The sequence below is a fragment of the Homalodisca vitripennis genome, chromosome 7 (genome assembly GCF_021130785.1).
Source record: "Homalodisca vitripennis isolate AUS2020 chromosome 7, UT_GWSS_2.1, whole genome shotgun sequence".
NCBI classification, from domain to species: Eukaryota; Metazoa; Arthropoda; class Insecta; order Hemiptera; family Cicadellidae; genus Homalodisca; species Homalodisca vitripennis.
The window spans coordinates 62,446,695-62,466,453 of record NC_060213.1 but is presented as its reverse complement, the minus strand read 5'-3'; the positions used below and the strand labels follow the sequence as shown (position 1 = coordinate 62,466,453).

The window sequence follows — 19,759 nt, the reverse complement described above, 5'->3', positions numbered from 1 at the left end:
TATATCTGTTCCCTCAACAGATAAAAACGAGTATCCAACACGCCAGTGTCATGTGTGCAAACACAACAAGACGAGAACGAGCTGGGGGAGAATTACAATATATATATATATATACACAAGGATTATAACGTTGCTTTGTGTGTGGTTCAATGCTTCTGGAAATTTCATTCTCTAAGAAAATATTGAATGAACACTACTAGGGTTTTTACAGAGTTACATATAAAAAAATTTGTGTATTTTTTAATATATATTTTTTCACTTTTCAATCTATAAAAATTGTGGTTTTAATTTCTAGAGACCAATAAATAAAAATTGTTTTCATATTTTCTTATATAACCTCCCTTCTCCAATCTTCCCCACCGAGTATTAAATAAAAATTTATATTATACCCATTAAGTGAAATTTAGGATCTTTATTCGCCTAATCGATGATGGTCATATCAAATAAACTTTAAATGGCGTATTTAAAGATTTGTTAAAACCTACTGAAAACAGAAAAATACTCTGTGCTGGGTAGTATCACCACGAAACTATACTCCGTGCTTTGATGGCACTTTACGTTTGGCCTTACGGTTTAACCCTTTAAGGAGTGCGTGTAATCTATACATAATGAGTAAAGACGTCATATGAGATGTATATTCTTATAGTGACCCAAAGGAGTACGGACATCATATGACGTTTAGCCTATGTATTTTTGTATTATCGTAAATGCGATGCTATTCCTGATTGCCTTTTAAGTAGATTTGTCTGTAAAGTGGTTCAGTCTATCGGCAACATACTTAACTTCCATGTTTGTGCTCGCAATCACTTGTAATCTGATTTTACCACCAGATCGCAGTAGCCACCCGGTAGAAGCCACTGACTCAAGGTCGCGTCGCGCGTGCATTGCTTTGCTATCAGAATATGCCACCACATTATACATACTAGCCATTCCTCATATACTGCATACTGTGGCCATATTTAGAGTGACATATTTGTTGAGCAACCATCTAGTTTGTTACTGTTGTCTAAATGGCAGACAATATTGATTGACTCTGCCATAGTGAGGAAATAAGACATTTGATTTTGAAAAAGTACTGAAATATTGACTTGTAGAACACGTAGTCCTTTTTTATTAAGCTTTCAAATGTAAATAAACATTTTTTAAAAAATTTTAAATTTTTACTCCTTTTGGTAATTTTTTGGATCCATTACTCATTTTAGCCTATGAAAAGAAGACGTCATATGACGTCCATACTCCTTAAAGGGTCAAGGGATGTCCAGATTTTTATGTAAATATACACCAGCAAAGATCTCACTGTATTGTTTCACAATTTAGAAACTCCATAGACCACTGAGCAATATTCCATAACATTTCTTGTGCTTGACTCACTGGTTTGATGTTTGGTTTATACAGTCACTTACTCATCAATCAAAATTCAAATCGACAGTTAATAAATAAGACAGGATAAATAAAACTCAAAAAGCTACAATTATCATATAATTATTGTTTCTTTCATAATGTACAACTGTTAAGGTAAGGAGGGCTTACGTAGAATGGCTACACAACTTAATGGGTAACTAGGAGATAGGTAACAACAATTCAAGTTTTTTTTATATATATTTTACTTTAATTTTTTTAACAGATACAGACTTTATGAAGAGTTAACAGATATAGATTCGAGTAGCACACAGGCATGCAGTATAATAAAGAAAATCTGACACTCATTTAAAATCAATCAAATATAATGTAAAATTTATTGCTTGATCTGATATTTTGTCTCTAATTCTTTACTGCACTGGTCTACTGGTTAGCTAAGCACCTTCCATGGAAAGTTTGATAATACTGTTCTCACTTTTTCTATAATTTTTAACTAACTTAAACTTATAAGCAATTAAAACCAATAAAATAACAATATTACGGTAAAAATATAGTACGTGAAACTCCGTTACTTTTTAGCACTAGTGGATACAATGGGAATCATTCATTATCAAATATATGTATAAAGCACCAATATTTCTGTGTTTACTTGGCAAGTTTAATAGGTTTTGCACAGTTTCAATACCAGTTTGAACTGTATTTTTTCAAGAGAGTTCGTTTTTGCTTTTTAAACTATCTTAAATAACTAGACTTTTAGTTCAGAGCTGCCGTTACATGGTTAATTTGAAAAAAATAGAACAGATGAATCATCACACTAAGATGATATCTAAACTACAACAATAACAAACATTTTTTAACAAGTCAAATTTTACAATTAACAGATTTTTAAATTTAGAAAATCTTTAATTGTTTATGAAAAAAAATCAAATGTGATCAAATTCTTACTAGCATGTCTGGGTTTCCCTTTCTTTAAAAATATATTCTATCTTTCTCAACATAGTTTAGTTTTTATTTAATCGCAAATTCTTTACTAACAGTAATTACAAAATACAATTTTGTATGTTACAGAAGGCATATAAAAGTTAAATTGCTTTCTTTCATTGACATTGTTTTAAAGAAGTTAAAATTAAGTTATGAACAAAAGAAAACAACTATCAATTTATAAACAATCACAAACATGCAGTACTAAATGAAATAAAAAATAACTTTACCAATTTACATCTAGAGCTTAAAAAAATTACAACATTAATTCTAAAAATGTATAATATCTCAATACTACTATTGTTTAATTGAAAACTCAATATACACAAAAATTGGAGGCAATCAACATCTAATGACATATTTACACGTTATATATATATATATTATTTTATATCATTTATAAAGCATACACTGGTTTTCAATTCAAACGACCCTCACACACACTAATATCAACCAAAGCTACGTACAATGACTGCCGAGGAAAGCTGATATAGGTGATAAGCTTCTCTAATGTATCTTAACCTATCTGTCCGTTGTTGGGACGTAGCTTTGTAGTCTTAAAATATTAAATACACATAGTGTTATTCGTATTGACTGTAGAAATATAAAACCTTTCACACTGTTCATTTTTGCACAGTCCATCATGTTTATCAAAATTTAAACATTCGAAAATTTATCCAAAAGTAAGACATCAATCTCCAGCGACATAGTTTTTTGAGTCGGATAAAAGGCTGTCAAATCTCCATTTCTGTGCATTACTGTACATATACAGGTTTTACTTTACAACATCTAACTTAGTGGAATGTCTATAAAACCTGATGAATAAGGTAATACAGAAAAAGTACTGATATTTTTCAGTAAACAAATCTGTTACAAGACTTGTTCAGATTTACCAAAAACATGTTATTTTTCCAAGTTAAATAGTTATTTTTTCAGTAAGTTACACATTTAAAGCTTATTAATATATTAATGAATAGTTTTATTTATCAGCTCTACTTTCATAAATAACAGGGTGATTATGATTGATTACACCTAACTTTTCATTAGCTCTTTGTCATTACCTCTTTTTTAGTTCATTTAGCTAATTCAGACATTTCAAAAATCCCAACAGGATTAGGTGCCAATTGATCCAGATTATTAATGCTACTGTATAGCCTTTATATTAAATAGGCTGGAAACTCCACTCCGTATTTTACATTACAATTTTGTTTACAGCCAACAAAAACACGAACAAATTACCATGTGAACTGTACAGAAAAATTGGTGATGTTTTGAAAATACAATACAGGATTCTCGTTCCACATACTTGAAAACTGACAGCACTTTTAGCGGACATTCCAGCTGAAAGACAACGCACAATTGGTGAGAGGAGAGTACATCTATTACGCACATTCTAGCAGGTGAAGGGGAAAGGGAGGAGGCACAGACACCAAACAGTCAAATATTGTCTGGCTGGGGAGTATTGTCAAGTATAGCGTGATCAAACGTGTCGACAGTACACATGCTGGGACAGGAACATACACGCTTCATCACGCATGCAGGCGTCTTCAGTGTCTCCTGTGCTAAAATTGCTACTTTTGAAAAAGAATTTTCTCTTATTTACTCAATCATTTCAGATTAACATCTAAAACAAATTTTGAAAAAGTTAAATAACTGAAGAACACAATGTTTTTTACAAATGATTATACAGAGTGCTTAGTGCAGCATTATAACTTCAAAGTACGGTATGTAATAAATTGCAGTTTAAACTGTTTTAAAGTCTTTCCCTTTACCACACTAATGCACTTGCTTATGAATCATCTTCTTCATCACAGGATGGTATTAAAAAATGAGTTACAGAGATTATTTGTTTTACCAGAACAAAACAATAAAAGATAAGAGAACATTTCAGCACAGAAGATGTATGGATATTTAACAATGCAGACGAGGATAATAATGACTCTAGTTATTTGAACACAGTTTTACAAACAAGGGTGCTGCACTTTCTTATTGTCTCATATATTCAAGAGAACACAGAACTCAAAATGTTCTATACCTTTTGGAAACAGCCTTTCATAGCCCAAAAAGAATTATTTTCTGAATTCTGCAATTGTAAAAAGTAATCAATAGTAATTCTGTAATTACAAGTGTGGTAAAGTTTCAATAAATAAATTTAATTCTTCAGCAAAACTGAAAAAAATTACTCTAAAAATACACCATTTATTCAGTATTAGGCTTTAATCGAGTAATTTGCAATAGTATTAAAAAGTTCTGATTTTTAAGTTATCTGAAAGTGAAACACCCTTTTAATGTAAGTATGAAGATGAAATGCAACAACAAGATAAATATCTGGTAAAAGTTAACAGTTGATGGCTAAATATATTTATCCAGGCTTTGAATCCAATATGGCAAAATCTCAAGTTTTTCATATGATTACGTTAGAAATATCTTCTAAGCTAAAAACTAAACGTAACTAGTAAAATATACTTTTCTGAATAGAGGAGGAATCTTAGTTATAACATTTGAATGGAAGTTAAAACAACTCGAACATTGTTAAGTTTTATTACTATCACAATCCATAATATTATGTAGAAAATAAAAATATGGTATAATATAAAACACAGAAATATGTAATTTGTAAAGTTAAGTTAAAAAATGTCAGTTGATACATTTTGTGATCTATGTATAATTTTTATAATTAAAATATGTAATTTATAAACTAACAATATCAAGCTAATTACAGTAAAAATAATATAAACTTTTATATAATACAAACCTCCGTTATATAATTTACTTCTGAACAATACACTATGAGACTATTAAAAAAAATTAAAACTGTCATATATTGTAGGGAAACAAAAATTTTGAAAAGCTCCTAGTTCCCCCTCCATACATCGACTACTCGTAACGGAAAATTTACATGTAATACAAAAGATATATAACACAGTCTTAACATTTACTAAATGATACGTTGATCTGAAAGAAACTCATGGTAATCTACATACATTATGTACAATGGCTGCAGGGACGTAACGAAACAGCGTCTAACGAGCTAAGTGTGCCGTACGCAACCTGCTAGTCAACGGTTCACGGTCACAGTTGTGGTTAGAGTTACGGTTCAGCCATCACTGCTGTCGTTGACTTATGCCGACAAAAATATCACATTGTTTTATAACACTTAACAAATTCAACTGTGCATCATTCTAAAGGTATTGAAACACTAATATTCAAAATTAATATGGCTTCCTTTATTTATACTGAAAATATACAACGCTGTAAAAAAGTGCAGTACTAAACAGCTTCCTAATTTACTGAACTTAGAACAGACTAGCCCCAATTATTTACGGCTTAATTATTTTTACAAATACCCTTAACAGTAATTTTAGAACCAAAATAAATAAGGGATACAATAAAACAAAAAGACATGAAACCAGCACAATGTAAAAACGAATTATGATAAAACATGAATACATTTGTTTTATTATACGTCACTGTTGGACAATATAGTATTTGAAAAATACTTTTAACAACTTTGGTTTGCACTCAGATACACAAGACTCAAGAACAAAAACAAAATTTAAAGAAATGTATATTATTTCAATATATTATTCGTAAACATTTTGTAATAGAATGTTCATAATAACAAAAGTAAATAAGACAAAAATCTTAATAATAGTTAAAAGTAGACTAAGAAATAGAAAATAAAGTATGCATGAATGAGTGAGACAACTATTGATACTGAACTAATATAATGTGTTTTAAAAATAATCTCAATTTGGGACAAATTTATAGTTGTTAAAAGCTGTTGCTGTGTTTCAGCAGATTTTCCTTGAAACCATGATGATTCAAGGTTAAATAAATAAATACTGATTATATGTGTGAACTAATATAGCAATAAGATTCTCAGAGGTAATTTTGAAAACACATCACGCCCAATCTATTATAGAATAATTTAGCAATCGAGTCTTCTCACTCATTGAGACATGGTAATCAGCATTAGATAACTAAAATGTTATTAAATAGAAAATACATTCATTTTAAAACAGTTTGTAATCGTAACAGTGCAATACAAAATTAATAACAATTGATCAAAACGATTAGTTTGGTTTTTTAACAATGAAAACTACCTTAAATGACTAAAAAGATGCCTACAGAGGGAGCTGGTAAGGTGGTGAGGAATGATGACGCAGTGACGACGGAAGCGAGTGTTGGCCATGTTGTTTACGGCAGCGGCGTCACGACCTGCACGTAAGTGATGGGGAAGTAGCCGGTTCGACCGTTCACACTGCCCTCGAACCAGTTCTCGTCGATCTTGTTCAGTAGAGCTATCGTGTCTCCCTCCTAATACACACCAGAGAGTAATGAAAATTATAAACAAATTTAAATTTTACCTTTCTTTTGTTACTGCTATCTTTCAAGACAACCAGTAAAATTACAGAGTCTAAACCAAAATTCTCTCACTATCTACGAGCAAAATAGATTTTGTTATAAAAAAAATGTATATTTCTATTTTTATAACTGATTGTTATTTTAGTACAATAGCACTCATAGAGAATTTCGCAAAAGCAGCATATATTTGTATTTATATTTTTTTACTATTTTACTTGGTTAATTCCAATTTTTGTTCTTTTTTATACATTTAAATCCTTACTGATAATGGCAAATTCTAAAATATGAAAAGACTGTCAACAAAGAAGTCTTCACCATGTCCAAAAATCTTTGGAGTTTATTACAATGACACTATGGTAAATATTCATAAAACGTTTCTGTAAAATTATTTTCTTTAAAACTCAAAATATTTTTGAAATTATATTTTAATCAAATAACTTTGATTATGGAGAATTGTTTCATGCATGGTTTGTGCAGTTTATACTTTAGCTGTTTAAACGAATTTAAATTAAATAATAAATAAAGAACTTTGCTATGTAACAGTTAAATTTAACGTTATTTTATTGAATCCTTCTTTAAAAAATATTTTTATAGAATACACTTCAATAATGAGAAATGAAGTTTGAGCAGTGTTATAGTGCATCACAGATTTACTGGCCTACAGAAGTGGTCTCCAATATGATCCAACATTTCTTCCTTTTTTTCTGAATGCATATCCAATTTTATTTCAGTTCCTTTTACATACATTCATACATTAGTTCTACTCCTGACATTCTACAACACTCTTCACGTTATTTTAATGTAACCCGTTTGTCCAAAATTGTTTTCAATGTAAAACAAGAATATGAGTTTGGGAAAGTAAAAATAATGTTATTATTGAATAAAAAAATAATTAAAATCATAACTTTTTTATCAGTTCAAAAGAGAATCAAATTTAAAATTAAGTATCGAAACCAAATTTTCATATTGATATCGTGATTGATTTCTTTTAGCATCAGCCTATTCCCAAGATTAGAATAGTGATACATTTTTTTAGAATGAGGCAATATTTTGTAGAACATGCTTTACAAGTTTATACGATGGATTCAAATACATCCTACATGTTTACTTAACTCTTAATAGCTCAGATCTGGTTACTAAATCTCTGCCGACTCTGCTGGTGAGATGATGATAATTTGCTAGCAATCAGTATAGAACTGTTACATTCTCTTTAGTTTGTGGAATTAATGGAAAACACTGTTGAACATCGCTAGCTTCATTTTTTGGCTCCAAGGTAAAGAAGTAAGTCTTTGACCTTATTTCTATCTAAAATATTTTCAGTATTTTAAGTAGATTTATGGGTTTGAAAAATAAAATTTGGCAATGAACCCACCTTGAATCCAAGTTCACCCGGGTTCTCTGGATCGAAGTCGTACAATGCCGTACAACAGGGTCCCCTCATGGCCGGGGTTCGTGCGGGTGAGCTCTTCACTGGCGATGTCATCGGGGACACTGTCAACATGTTTGATCAAGTCAAAACCAGTCCACCAGACATTTCACAAGTTAATACAGAGTTCTATCAGAGTTGTCAACACAACTAAACGAACAAAGTTAAGCAGCATATAATATTAATTTACGTGTCAATTAAGTTAATGGGACTTGTTGACATCTTTTTGCATGCCAATGCAAAACTTTATTCAGTGCGCAGAACAGATCGTGATAATGATTACTACGCCAGACTCTCAAATAATAATCACACTAAATGCGATGGTGTAACAATAGTTTAAACATTCTTCTTTTAATACAATACTAAATAAGCATCTAATTATTTTAAATAATAAAAATAAATATATTATATAATATCTAACTCTTTTACTATAATCCAGTATCAGGCAATGCACCACAAACAAACATACAGTATAGAGCGTTAGCCACATGCAGCATTGCAAATATAATGAACTGTCTAACTAATTCAGAGCCACTTGTAATGGCTAATTAATACACGTCCAACTGTTTTTAGTTTTAAAAATATTTTTATTGGTCATTCAGAAAAAATGTCTCAAACTTTTTTGTTTTACTGAACACATTGTATGAATATTCAAGAACTATAAACGTTACAAGAACTAAAAAAAAGGAGTTTGTTTGGATGTGTATTAATACGATCTTTAAAATGAGACAGCTACCATAATTCTACAAAAATAAAATAAGGGCATAAAATTGTTTGAAGTTTAACATTGTTATTATAGGCTAAAGTTCCAGGTTATTTAACTATAGCCAACTTGAACCCTTTTAGGATGACAAAAATTGTAGTAGATACTTATGAACTGACAACATTTTTTCTGAAGGCTGTACTGAAGAATACAAAGGTGAGAATAGGGAAAATTAAAACATTTTACAAATGCATTATAAGTATACTGTAGTATAAAAATATACATATAATGTTTATAATATTATACACAACATAATTGTCTACAATATACTAATGTTTAATAAAAATTTTATTGAGTCTAAAGCAAATCAAAACAAAATTTCTTTGTTTTAAAGTTTTTTATTGCCAATGGAAGGTTTGAAAGTATATCAGGATTTCGGACATTTGAAATTGTTAGAGGTTACAAAAGTTCATAACGTTTTGAGGATTGGAATCTATCCTCCCCCACCTGACGAAGAGGATTTTACTTTGTATTTTTTAATTATTTGTCTCAATTGTTTTTGTTCATTGTTAGTGTACTGAGTGACAAATAAATTAATGTGGAAAACAATATTTTTCAGTTTCTATTCTATTTTATTTCCTATAAAAGTAAAAAATTGGATCTAAATTGGTTGGAAAATAAGGATAAATACCACAACAACTACGCACCACAACCGCCGGCACCACAACCGCCAGTGTGATGACAGCTGGAGTAATGTGATGTGATAAGCAAAGTCAAAAGATATAGATAACTTATACTACCACCATGACCATACAAAATATTTGTAGGTCACAGAACATACGTTACCATAGAGAATTATGATTTTATGACGTGAAATGTGTCTGTTTTTGGGAGCAATAATTTTTAATGTGTGAAGCAGATGTGAGGCTGGCAACTCAATACAGTACGATATTTTGCACTGTAAAGTCGAAAGAAATTTTCTTCAGATATTTCAAAAAGCATATTACTTGTTGTATATACTTACTATGTTTACTTAACATCAGCTTACAAATTATTTCAGCTGATTGTACAGGCCAAAAATGTCTGCTATTGAGGGACTTAAATACACTGTTATAGCTATTAAATATATGTGATTCTATAGCTATTAAATACATGTGATTCTGTTTTATAGGTTTCTTTCTTGAATTAATACTAAGAAATACCACTTTCTCTAAGTTTTAGTACCAAAATAAATTTTTGTGCAATGTAATGAAAATTTGCTAACCGAAATCTTAAAAAAAAATTGATTAACAATGCCATAACATGTAACAAATACAACTTTTACACAATGCTAAAACATATCAATAGAACACTTACATAAATGTTCGAGACAACAAATAAATAACAAAACATGAATATGGAAGCTCAATTTAACATGCTTATCAATAATGTTTTTCACCACATAAAAAGAAGCATATAAAATAGTTGCATGCAAATAAACAACACAGGAGATCAAAAGTAAAGATAATGAGTTTAAATCAACAAAATTAATTCATACTTATACATAATAATTCATATTCATAAAAACTAGCAAGCTTTAAACATAACATGATATTGGACACTAAAAATAAAGATCAGTAGTAAACTTTTAGTTATCCTGTTCACACTGTTTGGTAACACAGAACGGTTTTATAATTAAAACATTGTTTTGACTTGTTTTCCGCTGCATTTGATTTTTACTGTTTGAGAACTGTCTCTAACAGACAAAATCCCCAGCGATGTCACTGTTATCATAACTAAATCCAAAGAGTTTAGAAGACTATGTTGTGTACATAGACAACATAGACCATAGTCATTTTGATTTTGTGACTTGCATGTGAGTTATAATTAACAAAAGTATAACACAAACTATAAACTTGACAGTAACATAAAAGATGTCATTCAACGAAAATTCTTAGAGCATCATGACAATTTTCAAAGTTTTCCATTTTACGCCATGTTGAAACATTACTGTTTCAGTCAAACAACTTTTGACTAAAGAGAGGTCTCCACAGTGACAGCAAAATATCTCAATATTTTAATTGCATCAGCATTGTTTGAACATCACTATGCTGAGTTTAATTAGCTCTCACTAGAACAGGAAAACTTAGAAGATTACTAATTTCACTCAAAACTTTCTCTCACAGACTTGGTTTAAATAACTGGTTTACAACAGTTTATAAAAATAGTATAAATTGCACAATGCTAAATGAAACCACTATAAGAGTTAGTCAGCGATAAAATGAATACAATTTGCCACACTTAACTGCAAACAATACAAACAAACGTAAATACAATTGAAAAATAAATGTTTAAAAGCAGACAGACATGCATTTTATGGTATAAGTTATTATGAGTATATTCATTAAACATTTAGAGACAGAACTTCATGCTACTAGTATAAAATAAATCATTCAATTGATGCTACAAATAGATAAAATTCTACGTATTAGCAAAACATATATTAACTCCTAAAAGCTAAGTGCTTATTTAATGAACAATATATTTATTTTAAATATTTTATTATAGCTTACAATACTTTTCTATAGTTATAAGTATAAAATTATTCTAGTCTCAATAAGGCAATATAAATAATAGCTAAAACAAATTAATATTCATTATCATACAATTTTCAGGTACATAAAATAATCTGTAAATAAATAAAATATACCTTTAAAATAAATAAGCTATAAGGAAATTATTCTAATTGGAGCTAAATACATTTGAAGAATTTTTGAATATGAAGTCTACCAAACAGTTAGAGAGAAATTTAGACATAACTTACCTTTAGGCTAATACATGAAAAGCCAGTAAATGTAGATATTGTTGTACTAGATTTATGAAACTCTCTCGTCTCCATTGACAAAAGCATAAGTTATGGTGAAAACTTTCATCATTTTGAAGTGTTACTCCATTAAGAGGAGTTACCCAAGTTATTGGAATATTCCGCACTTGTTATTTATAAAAGTGATTTAGTAAGCAGTTTCATTTGCTCTTATTTTCATGGTGAAATTCAGTCTCATGGCTGGTGACACTGCTGTTACATTTTGCTTCCTATTTGGTGAAACAGCGATGGTTTTGGTAAAAACTTATTTACAAAATTAGTACTATGAGAAAAATCAAATGTACAAGAGCCATTATCAAATAATTTATTGGAATAAATAAGAAACCTATACTACCTTACTGGAATAAACTATAATTTTACACAAATAAGTGTAGGTGATCGCAAAAACCAGAGGAATTGAAACTGCTTTCACATAAGTATTTACCGTAACAAGACACAATCTTTCTAGGTGATGCTTCTAACTATACTGAACTAGAGAGGCAAGAATACTATAAAAGCACCACTCCATTTAATGCTAGTCTTTTGACTATGTCAGTTTCGTACATTTAGCTGCTTGTAAAACTTTCCATTCAAAACTCTTTCAGATTCTATAATTTTTAAGTCTATATTCCTATTAGATCTTTGGTAAATCAACCTTACCTCTGTAACTATAATAAAATCCTTGGTCAAATTTATAGCCTTAAATATGTTCAAAATTGATTAAAACCGAAAATTGTAGATAACAACACACTTTCTACATTTCTCACTTCACTATAAACGAAAATTGGAAAAATGGGCAACAAATAGTTAAAACAATAACAATATAAAATATTTAAAAGCCGTGATTACTAAAGCAAACATTATATTGGACAAATCACAAACGTAACAGAACAATTAAATATTGGCGATGCGGAGAGAAACGGAAAGCCTCCATCATGCAGCACATGCTAGAGGGGGAGAAGGGAGGGGGACATGCAGCGTACCGTTGGTGGAGCGAGGCTGGGCATTTGTTATCAGTTCCAGCTGGTTCGGCTTGTGTGTCGGAGAGTTCGCTTGGGATGTGCCTACACATCATTTTAATATAGCTCAACATAATCTGAGCACTCACCAGTCATTGTGGACCCAGGAATATTAAAACTCAATAACCATTAATATCCCATTCTGTACATACGTATGAATTAATCTGAGTGTCATATAAAATGTAATTTTAAAATGATATTTTAATAACATATTTGAATGAAGAATAGTATCATATTTTTCAACTTTTATTAATGCTTAATTAACCCTTTCAGTGCAAGTCCGATATATCAGGCCATTTTTTTCTCACCATTCAAATGTTTTGAAAATTATTATTTTCAAAGCAATTACTATTTTTTTATTTTTATTATCAAATACATGAAACAACTCTTTAATTATTAACTATGCTTTTAGGAAAAATATTTTGCATATGTTGGCAGTGTGTGAGATCGTTTAACCCTTTGGATGCCAGCCCATTTTCCAAAAGTACTACCCAGAAACGCCAAGGGCATTTACAGCAGTTTTGCAAGCTTTCACTAAATGTATCATAACTTTTTTATTTTTTAACAGATATTGATGATTTTTTACCATTATTTTGCTTATGAAATGCCCTTGTTATGTTGGTAAATTTTAGTTGCATAAATGTAATTTAAACTTATACAAAAATTTAAAATTAAGAAAAAAAAATTAAAATTTCCAAAAAACATTTTTTTTAAGCACAAATAAGTGGTTTAAAAGAAAATGTATGCTGATTTCCTGTTATATCCTAGTAAACTATATCTAACCCTTAACCTAATTACAAAATTTCAAAAGTCTACCTTATATAGAAGTCCAGTTATGATTTTTTTCACTAAATGTGACACGGGCACAGTTTTTGTAATTTGCATGGACGTTGTATGTAATGTTACACTATATTCACAAATCAATATTTGACACTATACAAATCGGTACTTTGGGATTATACCAACCACACCACTATGAAAAACACAAAACTATAAATTTATAGATATATTATAAACAAACATTGTAGAACGAAAAAAACAACTTTTTAATTACAAAATTACAAACTTACAAAGATTATCAATTGTTAATGAGGTCAGATTCGCTTAAACTTTTTTCAATGAACTTAGAACATTATAAAACGATGTATTTGAGTAACAGAACTAACATTCCATCAATCAACAAGCATTTCCAGGTATTGTGATCGGTATTGTGGTCGCTGTTATCTTATCTTTCTCGAGAATCTCGATTACGGCAGGCCGCGCGGCATCACATGATTATTTAAGTTTTTTGCACGGTACATAATTGCCTTTCCATTACAATTCAATTTATATTTCTGATTAGCCCCTCTAGAATTATATTTACTGATAGATACTATCTCGAGGGATGTTTTTCTTTCGTTGACATCAGCGCGAGCTTCGGAAGCACCTTCGGCCGGAGGCACTCGCATTTTGGGTGGTGGAGTTTGATCAAGAATAATGACAAGTTTTGTGTGTTTTTTTTCAATAAAGAGTTTAGTTTTTGTTTGGTAATGTTTGTTTTTGTTGAATTTTTGTGTTTGGAGAAATGTAGGGGTAAAATACGAAAGTACAACAAAGCGAACGGGCGGCGAGACTCTGCAATCACGTTATCTACTACACCGCTCGACTTTGACCTCTGTCTGAGGATGGGGAGGGGTTTGCGATAAGACAATTCCTGTTTTATACTGACGAAATATTGTTCTACGCTAATCTAGTAATCAGTAGAAGCTAAATGTCAACTGTCTGAGGATGGGGAGGGGTTTGCGATAAGACAATTCCTGTTTTATACTGACGAAATATTGTTCTACGCTAATCTATTAATCAGTTGAAGCTAAATGTCAAATAACGATTCATGTCTAGGTGTGGTCTGTATAATCCCAAAGTACCAATGAATCTAATTTAAGGGGCATAGTAAAAATGCCCTAACAACAAAAGTAATGAGAGAATTACAAACGTAAACAACGCATAGCAACACGAACGTAACCTCAATCTCGACCAAACAATTCAACAGCTGCGAAGCTCAAATACGACCAAAAAAAACAGTCCATAAACGAATTAACTACTTTGTGGTTGCAAAGCAACTAATCGACTATCGATTAGTCAAAATTTCGCGGCAATAAGATGAACTATAAGAAAATTAAAGGTGAAAAACGTGACGTACCTATATTACGGGCCGTTGGCGATTTTCAGTTGAGTAGCCGACGGCCGTAATACCGGTACGTTGGCATCCAAAGGGTTAAAAGTCTAATATCTTTTTTATTATGTTTAGAGATAAAATCTTAAAATAGTTATTTATTGTCAACAAAATAAGGTTATTTGTAAGGGACTGATACTAGAGGTTAAATGTAAGAAAGGACCATATATATGGTCCTAATTTCGCCTCAATAAAGAAGTGTTTCTTTCTTTCTTTATTTTTTTAATACTTTTTTCTTTATAATTTTGGGAATAAAACAGAAAGAATGAGAAATTAAACATGTTTTAAAATAGTATATACTTTACATGTTTTGTTTTTAGAGAGCCTATTAAATGAACTATTATTTAAAGAAAAAATTGAAGATTTTCACACAAAGTTAACTTATATAAAAATTTGCATTTTGGGTGAAGGCATTGGAAAATTCAGCTAACTAACAAAAAACATTGTGAGCACTAAAAGGATTCATTACTAAGCAAATAAGTTATCAGATTTACACTTAAATTTTCAGTCATTGATCTATTATTACTCAGATGTACCAATGAAATAAATCAGGTACAAAGTTATTGAAATAAAGAATAGTTATACAAATATTTTTGTGCAATTGTACAAGCAACATTTAAATATAAAATGAATTTATATCTGCAGTTAGTGAACTGATAGTACAGGCAGCCATATAAAGTAGTAATGGTGAAAATTGAATTAAATGAGTAAGTATTGTGTGGCAGTTTTCTTGAGTTTTAATGTACAAAATAGTTAAGACGAGTGCAATTCTCAATAGAACAATTAAGACATTTAAAAACATTGTGCAGCAAAAAAATAATACTTTTTATTCAGTTAGAATCAATCCAAGAATGTTTGTAAAATGCATTTTCTGTATCAGTCTTGACTCAATTATTATATTGTTAAATCAAGAGGTGACGATGACCTTTGATACCGCAGTCTCTAATATCTCGTTCATATGTTGATATTCTATGTGTTACACAGTGGTAATCAATCAGTCAAATACTGTCTTGTATATATGACTACTTCCATTCCTCCAAACAAGAATAAACTAGCATGGCTGCAAACCTACTATACTAACTGCAGAAACAAAGGTCCATTCTATACATACATACATGAACCTGAACTAATCTTAATTTTAATAATTGTGTTTAAAACTAATATTTCACAGTGTTATACAGAAGGCATCCTCCTCCAGGTAACTAGCGAGTTAAATAAAAATGTTTAACAGGGATGATCAATTTTTATCAAAATGTTTTTCACTCGTATTTTGTAGAAATTGCCATAAGATAGGTATTTTAACTTTTTTCTAGGAAAGTTACTGCGGACCGCAAAATGCTTACAACTTATAAAAGCCCCAAATTTTATGGTTTAATTTGTTTTATCAATTTACAACACTCGAAAAAAAAACATGGTTTAATACAACTATTGTAGGTTAGTCAGTTGTAAGACCCGTGTGTGATAGAGGTTATATATTGACAATTACCTACAAGAGGGTGTCTACTGTATTTATGCTTCGAACCTAGTTTCTAAAATTAACAACTATTTATAGAAACTAATCACTTATAATATGACCAAGATATAGACTGACCCAGTTCGAACATTTGTGGTGCTTGCATTATAAAACAGTCATGAAATGAAAAGGATTAATACAAAGTAAATAAGTAAAACAAAATAAATTCGGGAATACTGGTTAAAAAAATGAACACAGTAGCAAAATTGTCATTTGTGAAAATTGTTATTGTAACAAAACAATTTTTGTTGAGTTGTGAGCTTAAAACATCAAATACACTTTAAGATGCATGGCAACATAATATTTCCTTTTATCATTAACATTATCTATCTATCTGTCAATTATTTTTACGTTCTAATTCCCGTGCTCTTAAATTTACTATTAAACATTCATGATGAACCCAATTGTGCATATAAGATGATGGCATGTAATCATATGGATGCATATTGGCCACTTATTGTTGTGGGCACACAATCAAAGAGTACACTTTATTAGCATTCTCTTGAATAGTTCAACAAAAGGACAAAATGGTTCTATTTTTGCATAAGTCACTCAAGAATCCTGGGCTAATATGATCTTTTTTGTGTGCAGATCGAACGCTTGATTGGAAAACTATTAAATGACATAAAAATAGCATCTGAACATTCATTATCTAAGAATATATTACACAAACAAGTATCAAAAACACTGCATCTACATATTTTATTTGATTTAATTAATTTTAAAGTTATTACATAATGTTTTATGAGGTTAGCAACATAATTTAAAACAGTTACATGTAAGGTGCACAAAGAAATTATAATAACCATTATTGATAATGTTTATTATAGTTCTTTTATCATGAACCACAATTGTGACATTTTATGCCCTTCTGGATACATTTAAAAATCAAATTAATAAACATAACATTTATTTTTTAGACACTCTAAAACTAATATTTGTTCTCATTATTCTCAAGATGTTATTTTACAAAGTTATAATTTCTTGACATTGTTAAACAAATACAATTTTGAATTACAAAAATTACCTTTACAAACGAAACAATTAATTGCTGATGTCAAGTATGAAACAATATAATATTATTAATATTTTGTTTGTTAACTACAGTTGAAAGACAACTCAGATGCAATATGCAATATTTATAATGCTAAAACATACTGCAGAAACAGTAGGTTATAGATGTTAAATTTAAAGTACAGAAGGTTTACACCACTTTATTTCTCTAACATGCTAGTTAAACAATTCATTGCTAACTAATTTCTTGCACGTTTCAATCCTTCAGATTGCTAAAGTAGTTAATTAGTGCTTACTTACCTCGGTGTCCAATGAATAATTTAAGTGTTAAGATATTGACAAGAGTTTGAGATTAAATATTGGCAAATCAATCAAATTTTAATAACACTGTTTACAATTTCATATATGGTAATCAAAATTAACCTCTCCTCATTTTTAAAGTTTTTAGCGATAGCATATAAAAAAGAAAACTAAAGAAATATTTCTACTTTGTTGTTTATTCAAATCTACAGCGATAACTCCTTCTAACTTACAATTTTTCAAACAGCAACCCTCACTAAAAATCGAACTACTTTGACACAAACAAAAAATGTTGCTCTTTTTCGGGTTGGGCAAGATGCGTGTCCAAACAGGTACGTGTTGTTGAATTATGAGTGCTCTATGTTTGTCAATAGTAAAGTATGAGTGAGCACTTATGGAAATGCATTTAAATATAATATAGCCTGTCAACTAGATATTAACTGAAATCAAAATGACTGAAAAATTATAATATTTTATAATACAAGTTTACATTTCTATATATTTAAAAGAACTATTTACATACGGAGTATATAGATACACCTTAGCAATTATTGTATGTCTAGTGATATTAACCACAAACCAACATTATATAGTCTGTTCGAGCAATTATTTAATAAAAAAATTACAATTAAACATTATTAACAAATATAAAAAAGTATAACGATCTTTATCACACTTAACGGCAAAAATGTACAGTTCCTTTTGTTTAGATTTTGTGACGTTAAAATTAACGTTGAATTGTATAAACTTTCTAAAAACATAACAGTACCAAAATTATTCTTCTGACAAAATTAAACAAATGTACTTGTTAAAAAAACAGATAAATGACTTTGATAACAATGTAAATATCTACTGGTGTTTGGTGTGAATTCTGTAATGATTAATAACATCAATCAAGGAAATCAGTACAATAATAATGAGTGTGAGTGTTTTAATGTCACAGAAAATAAAACAGTAGTAAAAAGAACAGGAAAATAACAAGGAAATAAAGCAAAATAATAGTAAAATAATAAACACAGTGCACACTTTAATATTATTAGAATATATGCCAGGTACTTTGAACTCGTATGATGACGAAATTATATTTAAAAACTACATAAACTGTCAGAACTTGTGAAGGTAAAAGACCTACTCATGTGCCAAAACTTATGTGCTATTTTACGTTTAAAATTAGGTTATAAATAAGAACTCGTATTAACCCTTTGAGTGCCAAGTATTTTTTGAGTGGGTATACTGTAAAGTGCCAGGTATTTTTCTAGTGGGTGTACCTAAAAGTGCCAGCCCTTTTTCAGGCATTTTGCAAGGTTTTAGTAAAAAAATTCACAGTTCGATTATTTAATAAGCTATCAACATGGTTCTTTTTTTATTTTTCTCTGAAAACTCTGTTTAATTAACATAAAATAACAAAGTTACCATAACACTAAATTTATGAATACCAAAAATGGACTTACCTCAAAAGAATTCAAAAATATTTTTTAATTTCATTTTTCAACCAAATTATTATGACCAAAAAAATTCATGTCCTTTTCTTAGTCCATATCACTGGAAAGTGTATGCAATTGTCTGTAAATCTTGAAAAATTTATATTATTATCTTTAATAATGAGTAAGTTATACAACTTTTAAGAAGTTATTGTCACATTGTTTTCTGGTAGCTATGGCAACCAAAAATGTTTATATGTGAGTTTCATAATTTAAAGTTTGATCGGAAGTGTACTATAACAATTTATTTTGAAAAGAACGATTCTTCACAAACATTTCAATATGATATTATTTAAAAATATTAAAGGTTACAATTTTTAGTGACTTTTTCCTGAACGTCCGGTAAAATCGGACGTTGGCACTCAAAGGGTTAAATTCATAAATATTTTACTTCAGAAACTTAGATTTTAGTTTATCAATGCAATAAAAATAAGATTATATGTTAATACTAATTGTATATCATTTATATTCAGTATAGATTTCCCATACGCAATTCTATATTAGATATATATCATAAACCAGCAGTATTAATAGTAAAAGT

At 29.7% G+C, this 19,759-nt stretch overlaps 1 protein-coding gene across 9 annotated transcripts in view; it reads right to left on the bottom strand.

Moving 5' to 3' along the window:
- Positions 1-1,466: 1,466 nt before the first annotated feature.
- The window catches only part of LOC124365926 (endophilin-A), a 71,123-nt gene continuing 52,830 nt past the window's right edge, over positions 1,467-19,759 (bottom strand). For 6 of the 9 annotated variants that reach the window (XM_046822052.1, XM_046822058.1, XM_046822053.1 and 3 more), the window contains 3 exons: positions 12,663-12,743; positions 8,081-8,199; positions 1,467-6,660 (listed from right to left, as the gene is read on the bottom strand). In XM_046822052.1, coding sequence (XP_046678008.1) covers positions 6,541-6,660; positions 8,081-8,199; positions 12,663-12,743 — 320 coding nt within the window. In that variant the 3' untranslated portion in view covers positions 1,467-6,540. The remainder of the gene's footprint in view (positions 6,661-8,080; positions 8,200-12,662; positions 12,744-19,759) is intronic. The other 3 variants (XM_046822057.1, XM_046822061.1, XM_046822059.1) reach the window with 1 other exon arrangement.